The 23,979-nt window shown below is 40.4% G+C and overlaps 1 protein-coding gene across 1 annotated transcript; it reads right to left on the bottom strand.

The window, feature by feature from the left end:
• Positions 1-18,701: 18,701 nt before the first annotated feature.
• On the bottom strand, positions 18,702-23,375 carry LOC104240846 (adenosine kinase 2-like). Its single transcript, XM_009795739.2, has 12 exons — positions 23,114-23,375; positions 22,412-22,465; positions 21,871-21,917; positions 21,740-21,771; positions 21,551-21,652; positions 21,333-21,397; positions 21,064-21,140; positions 20,884-20,981; positions 20,721-20,791; positions 20,576-20,642; positions 20,311-20,494; positions 18,702-19,159 (listed from the first exon to the last, which is right to left on the bottom strand). The coding sequence occupies exons 1-12, from the start codon at positions 23,194-23,196 to the stop codon at positions 19,017-19,019; spliced, it is 1,023 nt and encodes a 340-aa protein (XP_009794041.1). The 5' UTR covers positions 23,197-23,375; the 3' UTR covers positions 18,702-19,016.
• Positions 23,376-23,979: the final 604 nt, after the last annotated feature.

Raw genomic sequence — 23,979 nt, 5'->3', positions numbered from 1 at the left:
TGTTAGAAAAGGAGACTAGGTAGTGGAGACCCTATATCTAAAATTATATCAAATAGGGAGTGGAGACTGGCCCTTGGCCTCATATCAATCAAGTCACCTCGTGGCGTACATATCTCAGGCCCTCGGCCTCATAATCAGTATCAAATGTTTCCTCACAACATAGTCCCTCGGCCTTACTCAGTCAAAAATCCTCACAAGCCATTCGGGCAATAGTAAAACAGTGTTTCTCAGCCCAAACATCATTTAAAAAATATCATTTAAGTATTAAAACTAAGTAAACATGGTTGAGTACGAAAACAGTGAAATATAACATGACTGAGTTCAAGTATAAAGTCAAAACAGTGAGGAAATACCAATAAAAATCTCTGAAGGGTTCAAATAGTTGGCACAAGGCCCAAATATGGCATTCAGCCCAAATAATGATGATAGCAAATAGATTTCAGTCAAATACGCGGTAAAATCATCAATCGGAACAGACCAAGTCACAATCCCCAATAGTTCACGACCCCACGCTCGTCATCAAGCGTGTGCCTCACCTCAATATAGCACTACGATGTGCAATTCGGGGTTTCAAACCCTTAGAACATCATTTACAATCATTACTCACCTCGAACTGGTCAAATCTCTAGCTCGCGATGTCTTTGCCTCTCAAATCGGCCTCTACTCGCGTCGAATCTATCCAAAATCAGAACGAGGATGTCAAAATAGGCTAAGGGAATGAAGCCCAAGCAAAAATAATTAAAATACTACATAAATCTCGAAATTACCAAAACTCGACCCCCGGGCCCACGTCTCGAAATTCAATAATTTTGCATCAATAGATTCCTTATCTCCCCACGAGTTCATACATATCAAAAGTTCTCAAATCCGACCCCAAATGGTCCTTCAAATCCTCAATTAAAGGTCTAAATTTCCAAGCCCTAATTCTTCAATTTTTAGCTTATGTTCCATGATTTTCTAGGTGGAATTCACATAATTATCGAGTTTTAAGTCTAAAAATCTTACCTCCAAGTGATTCCCCTTGAATCCCTCTTCAATATCTTTCAAAAAGCTTCAAAAACGACCAACTATGGAGGAAATAAACCCCACATTCGCGGACAAGACGAACTTTTAAACTTCTGCCCAGGCCTGAAAATACTTCTTCGCAAACGCGGTCAAAGCCTCGCGTTCGAGAAGCACAAAAATAACTTTGACCAAAATCCTCTTACACAAACGCGACAAGACCCCGGTGAACACGATGCTTTACCCAGACGAACCTTCACGAACGCGTTCCCCTTCCCGCGAACGCGATGAACAACTTGACCTCAAACCCAGCTGACCCAAATCCTCTACGCGAACACAAAGCCTTCACGCGAATGCGATGCATCACTTCCCAGACCTCCACGAACGCAAAGGACAAAATTCCACTGACTTCCTCTGACTCTTCGCGAACGCGAAGAGTAAAAACCTGCAACAGCTGAACCTGCAACTTCTGCAATTTTCTAAATTCCAAAATGATTCGATTGACCATCTGAAACTCACCCGAGGCCCCCGAGACCTCCACCAAAGGCACCAACATATCCCAATACCTTATCCAAACTTGTTCCAATCTTCAAAACACCTCAAACAACATCAAATCAACCAAAACACATCGGATTCAAGCCTAACTTTCTAAAATCCTCTGAATTCCTCTTTTGATCAAAAACCAAACCAAACTATGTCCGAATGACCTGAAATTTTGTACACACATCCCAAATGACACAACGGAACTACTGAAACTTTTGAAATTCCATTCTGACCCCTATATCAAAATCTCGCCTACCAACCGAAAATTGCCAAAATATCAACTTCGCCAATTCAAGCCTAAATCTACTGCGAACCTCCGAAACTCATTCCGATCATGCTCCTAAGTCACAAATCACCTCCCAAAGCTAACCAAACCATCGGAACTCACATCCGATCCCTCTAACACATAAGTCAACATCCGATTGACTTTTCCAACTCAAGCTTCCTCAAAAGAGAGTAAGCGTCTCAAATCTTACCCAAAATCATTCCGGACTCGATCCGACCAACCCGATACCACATAACACGGATAATAAGGCATAAAGAAATAGAAATGGGTAAAATAGAGCGGTAACTCATGAGACGACTGGTCGGGTCGTCACAATAGTCGAGTGTGTGTCTTCCTCATACCAGTAGTATCAGTAGTTAGCCGTGTAGTCTATTATTGTTAATCTCTATTACTACTTTTTTTCTTATTATCTTGTTGTTATTACTGCTTGTTTTTTTATTATCATGTTGTTATTACTATTTGTTACTACTTTCTTTTTTCTTCCTTGAGCCGTGGGTTTATCGAAAACACCCTTTCTACCTTTAAGGTTGGGTGTGAAAACCCAATTTCTCCCCCTATGAGTTGTCGTGATGGCACATAGTCTCTACGACTAGGTGCTCTAACACTTTGCGGAAACGAAATAAAAGCATGAACATTAACTACTAACAGTAATAAATATCTAATAAGCAACTGAATGTCACTCGGCATATACAATTATCACCTCTGAAATGTACCAAACAATTTCCAAAACCCGAAATACCGTAAGTCACAAGCTACTAAGAAGTTTTAACTATTTTACACATCATTTCTACAGAAAGAAGGAAAAATGTACATAGGGGGATAGAGGGGGACTCCGAGGATCTGCGGACGAGGGCAGATGTACCTTGAAGTCTTTGATAAGTAGCAACGACTGCAACTAGTGATAAGGCTGATAAGATGAACCTGGATATTCACACAAAAAACATATGTAGGAAAGGGCATGAGTACACCACAACGGTACCCAGTAAGTTCCAAGCCTAACCTCGGTTGAATAGTGACGAGATCAGGTCAGGGCCCTACTGGTATGAATATAATGAAATAACACAGAATGAAATATCACAGTAAAAATAAATACAGAAATCTAACAGGAATAGAATCAATGAAAGACAACAGCTCAGAACATAGTGATAACAACAAGGGATTCCCAAGATATCGTCCCGTAGTCTCAAATGTAAATGTGTAGGGAGGAATCTCCTGGAATACCGTTCCGTAGTCCCAAAGTAAATATGCAGTGCTGGGGGATTTCCCGGAATATTGTTTTGTAGTCCCAAAGTAAATATGCAGTACAGGGGGATCTCCTGGAACACCATTCCATAGTTCCAAAGTAAATATGCAGCTCAACCAACAGAAATAACAGATACAACTAGCAAACCTACAGTTTAGATTAAGTGCAAGTCAAGGAAAGCAGGAAAGTTTCACTAAACATGCTTCATAGAGTCAAATAAGCAGTTAAAACACGTAGGCATGCTACTCTAAACTAAACAGGATAGTTCATATGCTAGTGTAGTTCAAATAAGGAGAAAACAGGTTATGACTTAATGAAAAACGGAGTTTTACATCAAATAGCACATGTACGTACTCGTCACCTCGCGTACACGACGCTCAGATATCAAAACAGTACCAAATCCTAAGGGGAGTTCTCCCACACAAGGTAGGCAAGCCACTTACCTCGAACCAAGCTCAAATCAATCCGTCACAATGCTTTCCACGAATATCCGGCTCCGGATGATCATATCTAGCCAAATCAATTACATAACATGAATATAGCAACACGAAACTAATCTAGCTAATGAAATCAAAGCTAAGGCAAGAAATTGGAAAAATCGCCAAAAAAACCTCCCTGGGCCCACGCCTTGGAATCGGGTAAAAGTCATAAAATACGAACACGCATTCACTCACAAGTCTAACCATACCAAATTTACTCAAATATGATATCAAAATCTTGATCAAAACCCCAAATTTAGGCCTAAGAACTTTTCTCAAATTTCTCCAATTTTTCACCCCAAATCCGAAATTAAATGATAAAACTAATGATAGATTAGTGGGATATAACTATAAGGAGTTAGGAATCATTACCCAATAACTTCCTCTGAAAATCTCTCAAAATTTCTCCTTCTACCGAGCTCCCAATTCAATTTAGTGATATGAACTCAAAACCCTCGTTTTTTGAACTTTAAATTTTGCCCAGGTACGCCTCCTTCGCAAACGCGAAAGCACCCTCGCGTTCGCGAAGCACAAATTGCATCAGACCAAAAATCCCTTCTACGCGAATGCGATCAACCATTCGTGAAAGTGAAATGCATTGACCCCCTCTCATCGCGTTCGCATCCTTACCTCCGCGAACGCGTAGACCAAATGGATGGATCCCCAGCTGCCTCACTTTCCTCTATGCGAACGCGTTCTACTCCCCGCGTTTGCGATGCTTCCACTGACCATACTTTCGCAAACACGGGCCCTTTTTCGCGAACGCAAAGAATAAAGTCAAGTCGTCCTCCCAGATGCCTTCGCAAACGCGAGAACCCTCTCGCGAACACGTTGAAGAAAACCAGAAGCAAAACACACCAGAAAATCTGCTACTCTCCTAAGTCCAAAAATGATCTGTTAAGCATCCGAAACTCACCCGAGGCCCCCGAGACCTCAACCAACCATACCAAACAATCCTAAAATACCATACGAACTTAGTCGAGCTCTCAAATCACATCAAACAACGCTAAAATCACGAATCACCCTGCAATTCAAACTTAAAGAATTTAAGACTTCAATATTCGACAATTGATGCCGAAACCAAACAAACCACGTCCGATTGATCCCAAATTTTGCACACAAGTCATAATCAACATTACAGACCTACTCCAACTTCCGGAATCGGATTCCGACTCCGATATCAAAATTCCACTACCGGCTCAAATCTCCAAAAATTCGACTTCCGCCATTTCAAGCCTAAATAAGTTACGGACCTCCAAAACACAATCTGTACATGCCCCTAAGACCAAAATCACCCAACGGAGCTAACGGAATCGACGGAATTTCATTACGGACTCGTCTTCACACTGCTCTGACTACGGTCCAAATCCTAAGACTTAAGCCTCCGTTTAGGGACTAAGTGTCCCAAACACTTCCCAAAACTAAAATGAAACCTCCCGGCAAGTCACAATAGCAGAAATAGATACGGGGAAGCAGTTAGTAGGGGATAAGGGCTCTAACTCTCAAAACAACCGACGGGGTCGTTACATTGCGGTAAGGTCTGTATACACATTAACCTCCCCAGACTCCACTCGTGAGATTATACTGGATTTGTTGTTGTTGTACTTCTCCAGCTAACAACATAGGTATTAGAACCTCATGGGACCATGATTATCGACGTCTTGGCACCGTAAACTTAAATAAGAAATCAAAAAATCTTCAAACGCTTTTATGGAACTTCTATAAAAAAAAATAGGAGGAAAAAAACAAATTTCTCAAGTGTTATAGCACCCGCCGATACAAGAAAAGCAACATTAACTTTAAATTTTCTCAAACTCTTTTCGAAAAATCATCTTGCATAGGGTGTGCTTGCTTTTCATCTTTCTTGAGCAGGGTCTTTCGAAAACAGTCTCTCTACCTCTAAGGTAGAGATAAGATTTGTGTATGCACTAATCTTTGTTGTTGTCATCCTGCATAGGGTGTCCATTTTCTTTTATACATATAGCACATACATGATATCTTATAAAAAATGGCTCGATTGTTTAACAAGAAAGTGAATGCAAGTTTTTTTCCTAAAGATAATGTCAATTGCTTTTCACCACATCCATTCAATTTTCCTTCTTTTTCCATACTCCTTCATTCCCTCAATATAGACAGGGTAATTAATTGCGACTAGAAATAAGTCAAATTATTAATTAATTGTGACTAAAAATAAGTCAAGTTCTAATTTGACAATATGACCAAATAATCAACATGAGAGTTCGAATCCATCTCGAAATCACATTGTTTACCCTTAAATTGGATAACAATTAAATTTGTATGCGATTTTAAGGACATGTGGTTCGATTCAACACAAATAATGAAGAGTATTAGATAAACAAGTTAAATACAAAATAAACGATCATACCAGTTGTAATATTATCACCTAACTCGAACTTAGATTGAACAGTGACCTCATCCTCGATTGGACCCTTGGTTCGAGCCCAGTTGTGAATGAAGAACAGAATAGTTAAATAAGAGCTTTAGCAATAGTTGAAAGGCATAGAAATAAACTTATATTGCTTTGATTCACCTGTTACAAAAGAAAACTTCCCTTTTATATAGTAGAAGAGTTTCATCCCTATTATAAGTCTAAAAAAAGGTAAAAATCTTTCATTCTCATTAATTACTGATCCATAACCAATGTCCAGTGAGATCCGCATTGTGATATCTGATTAGGTGCGAATATCACGGCCCTCTATCTGTCGTGTGTAACGATTTATCGTGTTTCTCGAGGCCCTAAAACTCGTTCTGGGTTTGGAGCACATCGCTATATCATACCCGATGATGAGCACATAGTACACCTTTCATGGATCTCGATATGAAGGGCTCCAAGCCTCGATTTCAATCTCGTCCGTTCGTGCCCTTCTTCCGTTATCTTAACCGGGAAATCGGGGTATGTGTTATCCCCGATTTTACCCGTATACAGATAGTCCCCTCATATTTTTCATAGTATGTTTACCGAAATGATGGAAAACGATATATGAACCCCGGTCCCTTCCTTCGTACGTTACAACTGATATGACGGGTAAATTGAAATGTCCCATCAGTCGCGTCGTTCTGACTTTGGACACGTGTTAGTCATCAGCTAGCTGCCTTTGAATGCAAAACTTCGTGCATTGATTGTTTTTCCCCAATAAAAGCTTCGACCTTTTTCCTCCACTTTCGGGTCCTAGATTTTACCCTCGAATTCTCTAATGGCTCTTAACTTCTCCAATCTTCATACGTTGCTCTTTGAACCTTTACATCTCCATCTTCAATCTTTATACATTTTCTTTAAACCTTCAACCTAGACCTTCATACCATCTTCAAATCTTCATATTTTTTCTTCAAATCGTTATATTTTCCATATTACAGTGGCAAAAACCTCCAAGTCGCCGCCTCAACAGGTCGCTCCTTCATCTTTCCACGCGGCCACAAATGCCGAGGTGGCCATTCCCAAGGTGGCTCGGGAGCCCCTAATGAAGAGCTTCATGCCTGGGGTTGCTCTATCGGGAATGACCTCAACGTCGAGAAGGCATATAGTCAACAAGATAGAGGAGAGGGAGAATGGAGATATATATGCTCCGCCACTGAAGAAACCCTACCCATAGTCCGAGCAGATAGTAAATGGGAGGGTAAGGATGTGGTCGTCCCCGGGCCAATGACGACATTGCCAGTCACGTGAAGGGTTAATTAATTGGTTACACTTACCATTTTCATGCTCGCCCTGGTAGACCCCATAGTCTTTGCTTTCTGCAAAATTTACGAGGTATGCCTTGGGCAAATCCACCCGTTCTTTTGGAGGATTGTGATGCTCTTACACCATTTTGTGAACAATACCGAAGCCCCTAGGTTCACCCTCAACCATCTACTCCACCTATACAGTTCCCAAATTTTTTCGACGGGTGCTGATCAATCTCGTTTTCTGAGCAAGCAAGGATTCTTTCTCGAGCATCAATGAGGACCGAGACCTAGGCTGGTAGGGGAGGTTCGTTTGGGTAAAAATCAAAGACCTGATCCCTCCCGAGTTTTTGTCGTTTCCTGAGAAGTGGAACATATCTCGTAAGTATTGTCTTTCTTGAGTATTCACTTTTTTTATTCTCTCTCATTGCTTGTGTTTGTTGTTGTGCAGTTGTTGCCCAAGTTCCTAATGTGATTTCCCACTTCAAGGAGTGGATCGAGGTAATCTTCAAATAGATGTCGTACTCTAAGCGCGTATGGCGCAAGCTCTCGAAGGTCAAATGGGAGGCCCGATCCTATGGTGAGGTTCTTTCCTGAGTAATTACTTCCACACTTTTAGATTACATAGTGCTAACTATGTCTCCTTTATCACAGGTTTGCCTAAGACCATCAAACTAAGGCTGTTGGACGAGGACGAGGATCCGTCCTCGCTCGCCGAACCCTTCGTTTCGAGGTTGCCTGGGACTGCCGCGAAGGAAGAGAAGAAGAAAGAGAAAAAGAAAAGAAAGTCCTCGGGTTCCTCGGACGCCGAGGCGAAGAAGAAGAAAGTGACCATCTGGATCTGGAAGCCCAAAAAGAACATCAAGTCTAGGGTACCGAACCCCAATTCCCTCTACCGGCTCAGAGACGAGCCCGAAGACAATGACCTTTTTATTTCTCATGGGTCGACCCTTAGTAAGGGGGAGCAGGCGATGACAGAGAAAAAGGACCATGAGGTCGATCCCCCTCTAACTCGGGAACCAGAGGGAAAGACGGAGGCTGTGACCCCCTCCCCCAAGAAGCCGCTCTTGTCCCGAAGGAGGCAGACGGTGTCATTGACATCATGGAGACACCCTCTTATACCGAGTCCATGCTCGAAGAGGCCTAAGCGGGGAAAGAGAAGTCAAGAGAGGTGGTGCAAGGCCCAAACGACACCATCAAAATGTTCTTAGACGGCATAGATATGGCTGTACTGGAGGATTTATTCTGGCTTGGTGACCTGGAGGTCCCGAAGAAGGATGTGCCTTCAGAAGCGAGTGGGCCGAGTTCGAGCCCGAAACTAGTGAAGTATTTTTATGCTCCTAGCGTGGACCCTGAGCGCAAGAGAACGGTCGTTCTTACAATCTTGGAGGATGCCCGAGTCCTGTTTTCTCCGGTGGGCGTAATCAACTACCTTCGATGCTCAGTGAGCAAGGAGGACCAGGAAAAGATAAACGAAGTGGGCAAGTCGATCCTCTTCAACGAGGCGCAACAGGCGTTGAACCAGGTAAAGCGCTAGTCCCTTGTACCCCTTTGTGGATCTCACTTTGGTTTTTGATGTCCTCTACTAACTTCGTTATTTTTTAGGCTTCAGTGCTTCACCATGAAAGCTTCCTCCGGTACCGCTTGGAGATTAGCGAGCTCGAGTTCGAGCTCAAAGAGCAGATTTGAAAGAAGGACATGTACAGGGCTCTTAGTGAGCAATAGGAAGAGGCCCTCAAAAACCTCCTAATTCTCCAAGCCGAGCTGGATAAAGCTTAGAAGGAGGCCTAGACCTTAGAGCGGGAACACGCAGACCTGGTTAAGAAGGTAAAAATCTTTGAGGCTAAAAACGAGCAGCTAGTCATGGTGACTAACAACATAACTTAGCAGGCCCAAGAGAAGATAAACCTAATCGATCAGCTTCTAGCTGAGATGGATGAGGTCAAGGCCACGATTGAAGTGTGGAAGGGAAAGATGGACATGTTGGATTCGAAGAAGGAAGTTGCGAAAGCAGAGCTGACATGGGTCGTGAAATAACTTCGGGTGGCGAAGGACAAAGTCGATAAGTGGTCTCAGCTAAATGACGATCTCTGTGCACAGCTGAGCTCGACCGTCACGGAACGAGATACTCCCGGAAAAGAATATGCCTCACTGATTCCAAATTGGATACAAACTCTACTGACTCCGAGGAAATGGTGGCCTAACATAAGGCTAACGTGGTGGTAGCCGAGACCCGCTTAAAGACGAAGACCGAGTACATAAAGCGGTTATCCCAGAGAGAGATCCTCAAAGAGATCCATGCTCGAGGTTTTGACCTATCGGCCAAGATTGATGAAGCCAGGAAAGTCGAGGTTGAGGAAAGGAGCTCTACGAGCTTGAGGATCCCGAAGGCTCCGAAGGTTCCAAGGGTTCCGAGTTCTCCGACGGTTCTGGCGACGAGTCGGGCCCCGGTGAAGACTAGGCATAGATGCCTTAGTTCTTGTTCTTTTTCAATTTTTACTTATTTGTTTTTGTTTATTTTGAGGTCGTTCTATCGTGCCTTTGTAAATATATTTAAAATTTTCCCCTTTTCAGCAATATCGTGTCTTTATTTTTTCAGCATCTATTTGCAATTTTCTATTTGCGTATTGTTTTTTAATGCCTTAGCATAAAACCAGATGTAGTTCTAGAGCATTTATTTTTCGGAGGTCCGAAGCCCGGCGTCGATGCAACTTCGGGTTATTTGTGGCTTCGAATCTTCGGTAAAATCGAATGCCTTTAAGATGCTCAAGTATAATCTTTAGATGATGTTTTTGCCGAGGCTAACCTTTAAATAGGTTTTGATTTTTCGTAAGGGTATTACTTTCTAGTAACGAACTTTGGACGTCTCCGAGCCATTTTTAGGGTGGCTATAGCCTTTCATATTCGGGCACTGCCTAATAGTCTTGGTGCCTCCAGGATACGGTAGCTCGGGGTTTTCAAATTTTCATTAGACGATAGTCCCCTAGTGGGGGTATCCCGTAAGCTTGACAGTCCCCGAGTAGGGGTAGCCCATCGGCTTTAGGATCCAAGATCGAAGAAGCAAAACATGTGTAGTAATAAAGTGTAAGGTAAGTAGAAATTTCTTTCATTGTTTTGATATGTAATATACATAATTGAAGGCACAAAAAACCTTGTGCCATGGCTAGCTTTTGACGCATAAAATTTTCTCTTGCTAACGATCTAAATCCAAGGGTAATGGACCCCAGTATTCGAGGTCGAACAAGTGAGGACTCAGATACTGTTGATTTAATACCAATGATCACTGATTCTGATTTAGAACTAGTCTTCGAATCTAAGGTAGCACGTTTTACTGTTGCCTCGTTAAACACCTTGCTGAAAAACCCATTTTAGGACAAAATCGGTTTAAGAAAAAAAGAGTGCAATACGTGCTTTCAGACATAATAGCCACATCCGTCCTTGGCTGATTTCCTGCATACGTTAGTCCGACTTATAACAAAATTAAAAAGGAATTGAGTTTGTAGCTTAGCAGTAGTACCGCTTTAAGTGTGTCACGTTCCAATTGTTCGGTAGTTGTACTCATTTCCCACTTTGAGTTTATATGAACCTTTGCCGGTTATTTCGACAACTCGATACAGTCCTTCCCAATTCTGGGCCAATTTCCCCTCATTCGGGTTCTTGGTGTGTAGTGTTACCCTTCTTAATACAAAGTCCCCGATTTGAAAATGTCGGAGGTTGGATCTTTGGTTGTAGTATCTTTCTATTCACTGCTTCTAGGCGGCTAATCGGCCATGGCGGCCTCCGGCCTTTCATCCAATATTTCCAGGCTCGTGATCATGGCCTCGCTGTTTGACTTTTTGGTAGCATACTGGAATATGAGGCTCGGTTCCCCCATCTCGATTGGTATTAAGGCTTCAGCTCCGTAGACTAAAGAAAACGGGGTGGCCCTGGTGCTTGATTTCAAAGTCGTACAGTATGACTACAGGACTTCGGGCAGATCTCCTTCCATTTTCCATTCGAATCGATCAACCTCTTTTTCAGGTTCTGGAGAATAGTCTTGTTCGTTGATTTTGCTTGCCCATTCCCACTAGGGTAATAAGGCGTTGATAGTATCTTCTTGATCTTGTGATCTTCAAAAAACTTGCTCACCTTGCTTCCGATGAATTGTTTTCCGTTGTTGCAAACGATCTTGGTCGGTATCCCAAATTGACACATTATGTGATCCCAGATGAAGTCAATGACTTCTTTCTCTCGGACCTTTACGAACGCTTGAGCCTCAACCCACTTGGAAAAATAATCTGCCATGAATAGTATGAATTGAGCTTTACCGGGTGCCCATGGTAGGGGACCGACGATGTCCATTCCCCACTTCATAAATGGCCACGTGGATAGGACCAAGCGGAATATTTCTCTCGGTTGATGGATCGTCGGGGCGTGTCTTTGGCATTCATCTCATTTTCGTGTGAAGTCTTTTACATCCTTCTTCATTTTGGTCCAGTAGTAGCCGGCCCTGATTAGTTTCCGAACCAAGAATTATGCCGCCGAATGGTTCCCGCAAGTGCCTTCGTGAACTTTTTTCATGGCGTATTCGGTCTCTCCCGGTCCTAAACATATGGATAGTGGGCCAAAGAAGGTCCTCTTGAAAAATGCCCATTCGACCAAGCTAAATCTGGCAGCATTGGTGCGTAGGGCTCTCGATTCTTTGGGATCCAAAGGCAACTTTCCTATCTTCAAGTAGTATATGTATTTGTTTCTCCAATCCCAAGTTAAACTTGTTGAGTTTACTTCAGCGTGGCCTTCTTCTATCACCAAATTCATTAGTTTCACCACTGCTCCCAAGCTAAACACATCAAAATCGACCGACGAACCCAAGTTAGCCAGTGCATCAGCCTTGCTATTTTGATCTCGGGGTACATGTTGTAGGTTTCATTCCTTGAATTGGTGTAGGGTTACCTATAATTTGTCGAAGTACCTCCGCATTTGTTCTTCTTTTACTTCTAACGTTCCATTAACTTGATTTACCACGAGGAGGGAGTCGCACTTAGCTTCGATCACCTCGGCTCCAAGGCTTTTAGCTAACTCTAGACCTACAATCATGGCCTCATACTCGGCTTCATTGTTAGTCAATTTCACAGTTCTAATATACTGTCTGATTATATTTCCCGTATGTGGTTTTAATACTATACCGAGCCCGGACCCCTTCACGTTGGAGGCACCATCCGTAAAGAGGGTCCCGATTCCGAAAGTAGTCCTCGAGGTTAGTAGTAGCTCCCTTTCGACTTTGGGTATTATGGTCGGCGTAAATTCGGCCACGAAGTCTGCCAAGATCTGGAGATTTTATGGCGGTTCAGGTTTGATACTCAATATCATACCCGCTAATTTTCACTACCCATTTGTCCTACCAGCCCGAGAGCTCGAGATTGTGCATGATATTCCTTAGCAGGTAAGAGGTCACGGCGCATATGTCAGCATTTTAAGTACGACTTAGAGCTTCCTGGAAGCGCTTAGAAAAGCGAACGCCAATTTCTCCAGGTGAGGATACCTGATTCAACCTCATCTAGAGTTCTACTAACATAGGAAATTGCGTGCCTTCTTCCTCCCGGATTAAGACAGCACTTGCTTCCACCTCGGAGACCGCCAAGTAGAGGTACAACTGTCTGTCTGCCTTCGGAGTGTGCAACAGGGGGACTCGACAGATACCATTTGAGTTCTTCCAAAGCTTGCTGGCATTCCGGGGTCCAGGAAAAGTTATTCTTCTTCTTTAATAGTGAGAAGAATTGATGGCTCTTATCCGAAGACCTTGAGATAAACCGGCCTAAGGCAGTTATACGCCTAGTCAGTCTTTGAACGATTATCCACTATGGTGATGTCCTCTATGGCATTTAGTTTGTCGGGGTTGATCTCGATCCCCCGATTGGATACCATGAACCTGAGGAATTTTCCCGATCCGACCCCGAATGCGCACTTCTCTGGGTTTAGCTTCATGCTGTATTTCTTAAGTATGTCGAAGGTCTCCTACAAATGTAAAATGGTTCTCTGCTCGCAGAGACTTGACCAACATATCATCAATATAAACTTTCATTAATTTCTCTATTTGTTCTTCGAACATTTGGTTTACTAGTCATTGGTAGGTGGAATTGGTGTTCTTTAATCCAAACGGCATCACGTTATAACAGTAGGTGCCGAATTTAGTGATAAAAGAAGTCTTTTCTTAATCGTCTGGGTCTATCCGAATTTGGTTGTACCCGGAGTAGGCATAGAGAAAGTTACATATATCGTGCCCGGCCATCGCGTCGATCATTCGATCAATGTTAGGCAAAGGGAAAGAATCTTTAGGGCATGCCTTGTTTAGGTCTTTATAATCTACACACATTCTTAGCTTATTCCCTTTTTTAGGCACTACCATTACGTTAGCTAACCAGTCTGGGTATTTAACTTCCCGAATGGATAGCTTATTCCCTTGTTTAGGCACTACCATTACGTTAGCTAACCAGTCCGGGTATTTAACTTCCCGGATGGATCCTATTTTAAGAAATTTGGATACCTCATACCTGATGAATGCATGTTTGATCTCAGACTATGGCCTCCTTTTCTGCTTGATCGGATGGAACTTCGGGTTCAACCAGATGCCTAAGATGGGACCAAGAGAAACTCATTAAGAAAATTAATGAGTTTTTTCTTGAGCTCGGGGGTTAACCCCGTGCCCAGGCATACCTTTCGGTTTGGTAGGTGTTCGATTAATACGACTTGCTCCAACTCTTCAACTGTTGATTTGGTGGCGTTAGCGTCATCAGAAGCTATGAATGATCAAGGGACACCGTAATCGTCCTCCTCGTCTGCTTCTCGTTCCTCCAATTCAGTCGAGGCCGGCATCAGTGATTGCAATTTAATTTCTTCTTTCTGGTCGGTTCCGCGTTCCTTGATGTCGAAATCGTGGGTATCGGGATTACCTCTTCAACAACGAATATCTCCTTTGCGGCCAGCTGTTCTCCATAGACTGTCTTGACTTCCCCTCGGTGTGAGGAATTTCAACGCCTGGTGCAAGGTCGAGTTTACCGCCCTCATATTATGAACCCACGACCTTCCGAATAGAGCGTTATACCTCATGTCCCCCTCGATCACGTAGAATTTTATTTCTTGGATCGTCATGACAGTGTTTAATGGAAAGGTTATCTCCCCTTTAATGGTCTTACATGCCATGTTAAATCCGTTCAACACCCAGATTGCCGGCACGACTTGGTCTTGTAACCCCAATTGCTCTACGACCCTTGATCTAATGATTTTGGCCAAGCTACCTAGATCAATTAACATACATTTAACTCGAGATTTATTGATAAGTATGGATATTACCAGTGCATTATTGTAAGGCAGTACGATGCCCTCAGCATCCTCATCACTAAACGAAATGGTTCCCTCCGAGACATAATCATGGGTGTGTTTTTCCCTTGTGATAGATACTTTAGTGCGCTTACCATAGGTCCTTGGGGACATCGACTACTCTGATGATCATGTTGATGACGTGCTAAGGCTCCTCTTGTTCAACCAGTTTGTTGGTGTCCTTATTCTTGAAGTGGTTTTTGGCTTGATCACTAAGAAATTCTCGGAGGTTCCCGTTGTTGAATAATCGGTCAACTTCTTCTCTCAACTACCGGCAATCCTCGGTCCTGTGACCATGAGTATCGCGATACTTACACATCAAGTTAGTATCTTTTGGGTAGGGTTGGACTGCAATGGTCGGGGCCACTTGGTCTTTTTGATGTGCCTGACGCCTAACACAATGCCGACAGTATCAATATTGAAGTTATACTCTGATAATCTCGGTGCTTCCGTACCCTAGAGTGGCCTGTCGAAACCATTTTTGCTCATCAAACCTCAACTAGTACGCCCTCGATAGCCTCTTTTCTCGTTCCTTGTGGGGTGATGCCCGGACCCATTTCCTCTTCGGTCCGCGTTGTATAGTTGGTATCGATCTCGGACCGGTCTTGAATCATGATCAACGGCTCTCTTAGACCTATCATTGGCCCTGATGGGGTAAATAGACCTAGAAGGAGCTCCAAATTGGTCGTCATCGATCCTGATCTTTGATTGGTACCTGTTGTGGATATCAGCCTAGGTCACCGCTAGGTACTTTACCAAATTTTATTTTAGCTATTGAGAGGCCAAGGAACTTTGGAGGTTAAGCCCCTAAGTGAATGCCTGAACGAACCAATCATCTGCAATCGGGAGCAGGTCCATCCGTTCCATCTGGAACCTTGACACGAACTCCCTGAGCATCTCGTTGTCTCTTTGTTTAACCTTGAAAAAGTCTGACTTTCTGGTTTCGAACTTGATGGCGCCGCATGGGCATTTACGAAAGCATGTGCAAGCATAGCAAATGAGTCAATGTAATTTGGGGGTAAGTTGTGATACCATATTATTGTCCTTTGGACAATATCTCCCCAAACTTCTTCAGTAGCACCGACTCGATTTTATCGTCTTCTAAGTCGTTCCCCTTGATTGTGCACGTATTGGAGGTCACGTGCTCGTTTGGATCTGTGGTTACGTTATATTTGGGGATATCGAGCATACGAAACCTATTTGGGATCGGCTTCGGTGCTGCGCTTGGAGGAAAAGGATTCTGGATAAATTTTTTAGAATCTGGCCCCTTCAATATCGGGGGTGCTCCCATGATTTGATCGACTCTGGAATTATATGTTTCCACCTTATTGTCGTTAGCCTCAATTTTCTTCTCGCCTGACTCCACTCACTTCATCAATGCTTCAAGAGTTTTCATTATCTCGGGATTGACCCTGGGCTCGTCTTCACCTGGTCTCTCGGTGATTTATTCCTTTCTTCAGGTGCTTTCCCAGGATTGTTCGGGCTCGACCCTCTTGGGGGTGTGGCTTTGATTTTGTAGCTCTGCTATTGCCTCTTGTGGAGCTTGCAACATTTCGAAGATTAACCGTAGGCTTACCCCATCATTTTCGCCTTCGGGTGCTTCTCGAGCTGTTGGGGTCCCCCGCGAATGCTGTTTTCGGGATTAGTCGGCAAATTGACATCGATGCCCACATGTGAGTTAGCATCGACCGGATCGGCAACTGGGACATCGTTGGAATCAGCAGGAGGCACCTCGTTGCTAGGCACCAAATCATTATTTTCGCCATGATGGTCAGACTTAGCATCAACGTTCAAGGGGGCAGACTGAGAGTTCGACTTTTTTTTATTGACCTGAAATTAAGACTTTAATGAACAAGCGTAAAATAGGATGTGTTATGGAGATTTGTATCAAATTACCACTATTATTCTTAGCCCCACGGTGGGCGCCAAACTGTTTACCCTTAAATAGGATAACAATTAAATTTGTACGCGGTTTTAAGGATATGTGGTTCAATTTAACACAAATAATCAAGAGTACTAGATAAATGAGTTAAAGACAAAATAAACGATTAAACTAGTTGTAATGTTATGGCCTAGCCCGAACTTAGATTGAACAATGACCTCGTCCTCGATTGGACCCTTGGTTCGAGCTCGGTTGTGAATGAAGAACAAAACAGTTAAATAAGAGCTTTAGCAATAGTTAAAAGGCATAGAAATAAACTTATATTGCTTTGATTCGCTTGTTACAATGTGTGTTACAAAAGAAAAACTTCCCCTTTATATAGTAGGAGAGTTTCATCCTAGTATAAGTCTAAAAAGGTAAAAATCTTCTTTTCTCGTTAATTACTGATTCATAACCGACGTCGAGTGAGATCTGCGCCATGATATCTGGTTAGGTGTGAATATCACGGCCCTCTATCTGTCGTGTGTAACCGTTTACCGTATTTCTCGAGGCCTTAGAACTCGTTCTGGGTCCGGGGTGCGTCGCTTTATCATACCCGATAATGAGTACACCTTTCGTGGATCTCGATACGAAGGGCTCCCGGCCTTGATTTCATTCTCGTGCGTCCGTTCCTTTCTTCCGTTCTCTTCACGAGGAAATCAATGTATGCATTATCCCCGATTTTACCCGTATACACATATCGTTCAAATCTTTATAGGAGAATGTTGCCTACCAAATTGTCCACCAATTGTATTTAATTATTGCTCTATTTGTCCATATCCGATTCATTGTTGTTGTTATTATCATCCACTTTTTCTAAACAAATACACTGTCATTCATCTTTTTTGTTGTAATTTTGTTTTAATTTAAATTAGATTTTCTTCTCCTCAGATATGAACTCTGCCGATGAAATCTAGGAAGAAAGTGTGTCAAGCATTTTGATACCATCGCTCATGTCAAGCTCTATTGCTCCAGCTCACTCTTAAAAAAGGACCACGAGATTGTTGAAATCCTAAAAAAAATTAAATCTCCTATTTGGTCTCCAATACCCTAAATGACGGCCCTCCCCCACACCCAACAAGTATATTTTAATTGAAGACCTTGGAAAAGCAACGTGTTACTAGAAAAAATTGCGATTGTAATTTCCAAATGCAAAGACGCTAACATGCAATATAATTTCAGTTCAAAATTCCATCCGCTAATTTAAACACTAACATTCCTAAATTGACTGCATTCATCTAAAATCAAAGGCATTCAGTCACGTTCACGGGTAGGCATAAGGGCGTCTCAATAAAATTTAAATTTTAATAAAAGGCCTTAAACATTAATGTATATATATTAGTATATATAGACACACGTACACAAGTTGCAAAAATTATCCCAAGTATTATTTATAGCGTAGTATTCTTTTAATTAGTATTCTTACAAGATATAAAGTTTTAATTTCACAGAGTAATATTATTATTTATATTGATAAAGGTTAATTCAAATTGATAAGATGTTAATCATGTGTTTGCAATGTATTACCTTAGATTTTGTTGTAAAAAACTTCATTTACTAATATGAAGATTAGAATAGTTTAATTCAGCGTTGACAATATTTCTAATTTTAATAAGTAGGTTGTCTTCATTTCTTCTTCTTTTTTTAAAATATAAAATAATGTACTTTTAAAATAAAAACTCTACAAACATTAGAACTTGTCTACGGAGAAAAAAAAATTATAAAATGATAAAATTTACAATTAAAATTTTTGGGGCCTCATTATTTTGGGCACCGACCTAAAGCAAGGCCTCTATTAACATTCCCTTTGAGTTGATTCTCCCACTAAAGGAGAGAAAACCAACCTCAATGTCTAACTTTCATCCACAACAAACTCAAGAGTTTTGGTAAAAGAATTGCTTCAAATTTTTTCTAATAACATCTTTTAAATCTATAATAACATCATTTTATCTTAATGGACCAAGAAAAATTATTACGTGTGATGTATTACTATTTGTTATGAATTTTTCTTACAAAACTTTACCACAATAGATCAACGCTTCACTACGTCATATGCATATTCGATTTTGCCACTAAATTACAGAGTACAATGAATTTCAAAATAAGATTTAGAAAGACAAGTAGAAATAACAAAGCAAAATCCCATTCCCATTCTAAAATTTATGATTTAAAAGTACGAAACAAAACAAATTGGGAAAAGACACATTTCTATTTTCCTAATACAATGTTATTCTTGAATGACATGAAAAAACAGTCAAAATTCCTTACAACACGCTAGAAATATGGGAACAATAGCCCAGAAATTGGAAGAATTATTTTAAATTTTCTAGTACAATATTATTCTCAAATCTCAAATGATGAAAAGGCAATCAAAATTCCTCACAACATGGGTAGAATTTTGGGAACAATAGCCCAACAATTGGAATTACTCGACCAAGTACTAAATACTAGAAGTCGAATATGTTCTGTCAAGATAACACTAGAAACCAAGAATAAGAACTTATCTTATGCAAAATCTGGTTTCTCAGGGTATGTGCAACCCGACCTTTGGATGATAACATTTGACGCGTAACATCCTGCTCTTACACAATCTTCAACAGGTTTTCCTTGAACCAATTGTGACAAGAAACCCCCAACAAATGCATCCCCTATCAAAGTAAGAATAGACATGTTAAATGACCAGCCTAATGTACATGAAAGACTAAACACAGTTCATGGATTAGAATTAGAACAGAGTTACAGTAATACAATGGACCATGGTAGTTCACTTCCAGGTTTTGGTAAAAGAGTTTTATCCCAACTAGGTGATGCCTAACATTTGGAACAAACTCTATGCGTGGAACGAAATTATATAATAGGAAGAAGGAAGTACGCTTTTGCTGTTTTTGATATCTAGAAAAGGAACCAAGCTGGTGCTGGAATGTGAATAACATTTACATTGCCTATCATAAAAGAATATCTCAAGTATAAGGTTAGAGGGGAACACTAAAAGGAAATTCTACGAGACCACATAAAACTAGTAGATTTTAAAATTTTTGAGCTTTCTACGACATTAGTATTTAGGCCAGCTTGCATTTGCGCGCACTCGACTATACCACCGGGTACCTACTACCTCCCACCAGCATAGGAGGCTTTGGTAGATGGGAACTTCCCATTAACCATGTTCAAGATTGTGCGATATTCTCACATTATATACAATTTCCCATTAACTATCGAAAATATACACTTCTTCAGAATATGACTTTGGAAGAAGTTTGAACTTCTTGAAAAAGCATTTTTCTTTGAAAGATTTCCGGAGCAAAGTTTGTGCAAAAGAAACATGTTTGGTTAGTTATAGTATTCTTGAAGATCTGTAAGTGTTGTGTGAGTGGGAGAAGAACTTTTCTTTGGAAAACACCCTCAAAACCACTTCTTCGGAAAATAGTCTGAAAATATTTTGCAAAATCTTTTTAATAAAACTTAAATAAAAGCATTTTGGAAAAATTATTTGCAATATTTCAAAAAGACCCCGGACAAAAACGGCTGAAAGTTTCAGACGAATTAATAGAAAAAAGTGTTGAAAAGATTGCAGTGAATCTTTATAATGTCACATTAACTGCTCAAAGGTTAGAATTCTGGATCTTACATGCTTTGGTTCGTATTATGTTCTATGCAAAAGAAAGGCTGATTAACTGAGTCAATTGGGTATGATTTTATCAATATCAGAAGAGGAAACCTATTGAATACCACTTAATTAAAATTGGTGATCATAATTTTAACTTTATCGAAAAAGAAACAGGAACAATCATAGACCACATACCAGCACCATTGGTGTCAACAAGTTTCTCTTTTGGCAACGGTATTACAGGGAACAACTTCACCTTCCCATTCTCAGCAACAACAACAGGATCAGCACCTTGTGTAATAACAGTGATCCTTTTGTGTGTTTCAGATGCCTTTGGCCATTCAGAGATTTTCAGAGCTATTTCTTCAACATTATCAGTCTAGTCATCAAATCAACAAGTTAGCCATGTACCACAAAGTCAACATCAACGGGAGAAACCTTTAAGCTAAGCATCCATTACCTCCCATCCATGTACTTTTGAGAAGGTTCTTGCTTCGGTCTCATTTCCAAATACAAAGTCCATATACCTAAAACAGAAAAGCCAACCCTTAGATCAGTATCTTTCTACCTTCAGTTACCTTGACGAGGTAGGGCATTTGTCTTACGGCAAGGCTTTCTCTTGGGGATCCCTGAAGAACTCGCAGATGAATGGTGCTGAAAGGTTCATCGAGAAGATCTGCAGCACGGGTGGAATATTACATTACGTGATTGTTTCATGCAAAAACTACCAAAAAGACCAGTCACACATAAATAATGTCAAGTGTGTACCTTGTTATTGGCAGCGGCATGCTCAGCAACAAGCTGAATAGATTCTGGGGAAACAGTGAGAAAGAATCCAGCAATGTAGTAAAACTTGGCCTTCTCAACTGTCCAAAAACAGATGTGTTAATTAAAATAGACTGATTATCTGAGGTCTAAGCTGTATAAAACCAGGAATGTGATTCCTACCCAAGGCCCAGTTCTCTGGTCGCTTCAAATGGTCAACCTTGTAGCAGTTTGCAGCTGATAAGTTGGCTACCAATGACCTGCAGAATCAAAACCAGATCATCAGTTTTAACAAAAAGAGCATGTGGAAATGCAAACAAATATTTTTCCTGTATTATGTAGACAAAAGAATGTCTTTTTTTCTCTTCCTTTCCCTCCTTGGTTAGAAAAGGAAAGACTAAACTCTACACCAGAACCGTATTAAACAAAATGCAAAATTGCTTTAAACTAACCTCTCGCCATCTAGTACACAAACAGCGCAAGTCCCTGTTGGAGCATCATCCTCATAGTAATGAACCTATTTTAATCATAGGTAAAGACAAGTATAAGTTCAAAGCATAGAAGATGTAGGCAAATGATGAGCAATAATTGTATTAATGAATCCAAAATGCAAGCAAAATACAAAAGCATTGTCAAACTAAGAGGAGAAAATTAAGGACTAAGAATCTACATTGACGCCAGCATCCTTTGCATTGTTCTTCATTTTCTCCCCGAACTTGTCCTTTCCAATCGAGCCCATGTAACTTGTTGCACCTGAAAATGGTAGCATCCACTGCAAATGCCAAAGGAAAATTATTGTTCTGCACTACACGGTCATGTAAGATTGCCAAGAACCACTATAACAATGACGACAAGACACCTGAGCCACTCTGATAGAATTTTGTGTTGCACCTGCAATGTAGAATTAAGACAACGTGATCAATGTTCCTAGTATCTTCAATGCAGAATATTATTTAATACAAACAATGAGTCAAGGGAGGGGCTAATTACCTCCAGCAATGTATTCAACATTGCTCTTGGATGCCAGTTCATCATACCTGGAATACAAAAATTCTTTCAGTATTTCGAAGAATCGAACAGCTTCCTTAATAAAGGCACAAAATTGATGTTTTTCTTCAGCAGAACATGTTCTGGAAGCCTTTCTTACTTAGTGTTTGTGCCCCCAAATATATAACTATTCTTTCAAAGCTCAAACCAGCAACAGCAATAGGCTAATCACTAATTTTGTAGGCTCAAATAGCAAGTCGAAAATGTTACACAAAATAACACCTACTCCTATTAAGTATTCCTTTAAGATAATGTATTCTCACCAGCCAGACACTTAAGAGCGTGAAAAAGAAAAGCCCAAAAATTTTATTGTAAATACAAAATATTATTTCATCAAACAAGTTCGGCAACAAAAGGATAAGTTTAGCAGCTATAAAGTCTTTGGAAGTTGTAGTATCCGGTAAATTTACTCAGTACATGTATAATTAATCTAATGATTTATTTTAAACATACAAATAACTACGACGAAAAAGAAACCACTTACATAGGCAAGTGCTTCTCCTCAGCAAGAATTGCATTGTTTGGCTTGATGTCATACCTATAAGTTAAAAACCAGGTCATTCAATTGATACAATGAAAGAAAAAAAGAGAACCCAAAGCTGCAAGTAAAACCAACACACGTTAGAGCTAAAATTCACTGCTAGTTTATTATAAATGTACAAGAAATTGCTCAGCTATACACATAACAAAAGGAGGGATGTGGGCATGACAGCACCCGCTCTCTGCATATTAGAGCCACAACTGTAGGCTATGAGGGACGGATTTAGGGTGTTAATTACAGGTCCATCCGGACCCGGTAGCTTTAGCTCAGACCTTGTATGTGTTAAAAAGGTCACTAAATAAGTACAATAAATCAAATGACTTGTGGTAGAATCTTGAATCCGCCATTAGGCCTCTGAATTATTAAACACTAGCATAGTACAATTACATATATAAACACTAATATCCAATTTAAGACACTAGTAAAAAATGATTACATTGAGAATAGAAAAAGATGGACAAATCTACACATAACCTATTATGCATACACACATATATAGCCACTATGTACATAAAGCATCAGAAATTAATGAGATCTATAAAATCAAACTAAAAGGATACAACAAAAATCAGCTCAAAACAGCAAAAGTAGCTAAAATGGGGAATTTGTGCATCTGGGGTTATGTGAAATATAAGAAAGAATTACTTGTTCAAGAAATCTTGATCTACAACAGCTGAGATGTCGAGTAATGGATTGCCCATGCCCAAAAGAATTCCCTCGTACTCCATTGTTTTGATATATTTTTTTGCTGCAGCGGAGGAAAAATTTCAGATCTAAGGTAAGTGCAATATTAGCTATGCGTATGAAACTCTGGTTATATAGGAATATTTCAAAATGGTGTCGGCTGATGAGTGGGTGGGTGAGTGTGACGAGGGTTGTTAATGAAAGTGTGTGCCTACTAGTGTGTACTCTGTTTTTTTTTTCTCCCTTTGGATCTCAAGAATATGAAAAGTTGGTGAAAACAGTATTGGCTAGTAAATTTTTGTATCGTTAATTGAAAAATAATAGTTATAAAAAGATAGTATTATTTTATGTGGATATAAAATCTGAACAAAATTATAATATGCTGGATTTTGGAGCTCCTGCGAATAAACTTCCAACATATTGTGTTGGAACTCCAACACATTATTAAATTCCAGCACATTATGCTAGAATCTCATGTGTAAAAAGCTCGAACTCCAACATATTATGCTAGAATTTTTTCATATTTTTAAGGGTATTTTTGTTCAAATTTTATCTTTACATGAAAAAAGTGGCTAAGTTTCGATTCCTTTTATAATTGTGGCTACTTTTCAATTACCATCTGGCTATTTTTGTTTTTGTTTTTTTTCGAAAAGTTGTGGTTACTGGTTAGTGGGAGCAAAGGTCATTTGTAGAAATGATACGAGGTAGCCATTCTAAAGGGATGCTATTTAAAAATTAGTCAGTGTATCCTGAATTTTAATTTTTTCAATTCAAATTTTCTGAACACAAATATCCTGAATTATCCTGAAATTAAGATTTTTAATTTA

The sequence above is a fragment of the Nicotiana sylvestris genome, chromosome 7 (genome assembly GCF_000393655.2).
Source record: "Nicotiana sylvestris chromosome 7, ASM39365v2, whole genome shotgun sequence".
In the NCBI taxonomy this organism is placed as follows: Eukaryota; Viridiplantae; Streptophyta; class Magnoliopsida; order Solanales; family Solanaceae; genus Nicotiana; species Nicotiana sylvestris.
This window is presented reverse-complemented; position numbering and strand designations above follow the sequence as displayed.

What these genes read in the sequence shown, in the direction of transcription:
- LOC104240846 (XM_009795739.2), bottom strand. Translation starts at nt 23,196, where the DNA reads ATGGAGTACGAGGGAATTCTTTTGGGCATGGGCAATCCATTACTCGAC. An exon ending in ATGCCGCTGCCAATAACAAG is followed by an intron (nt 20,792 to 20,883) that starts GTACACACTTGA and finishes CCCGTGCTGCAG; the next exon opens with ATCTTCTCGATGAACCTTTC. An exon ending in TGTTGACACCAATGGTGCTG is followed by an intron (nt 19,160 to 20,310) that starts GTATGTGGTCTA and finishes TTACTTTGATAG; the next exon opens with GGGATGCATTTGTTGGGGGT.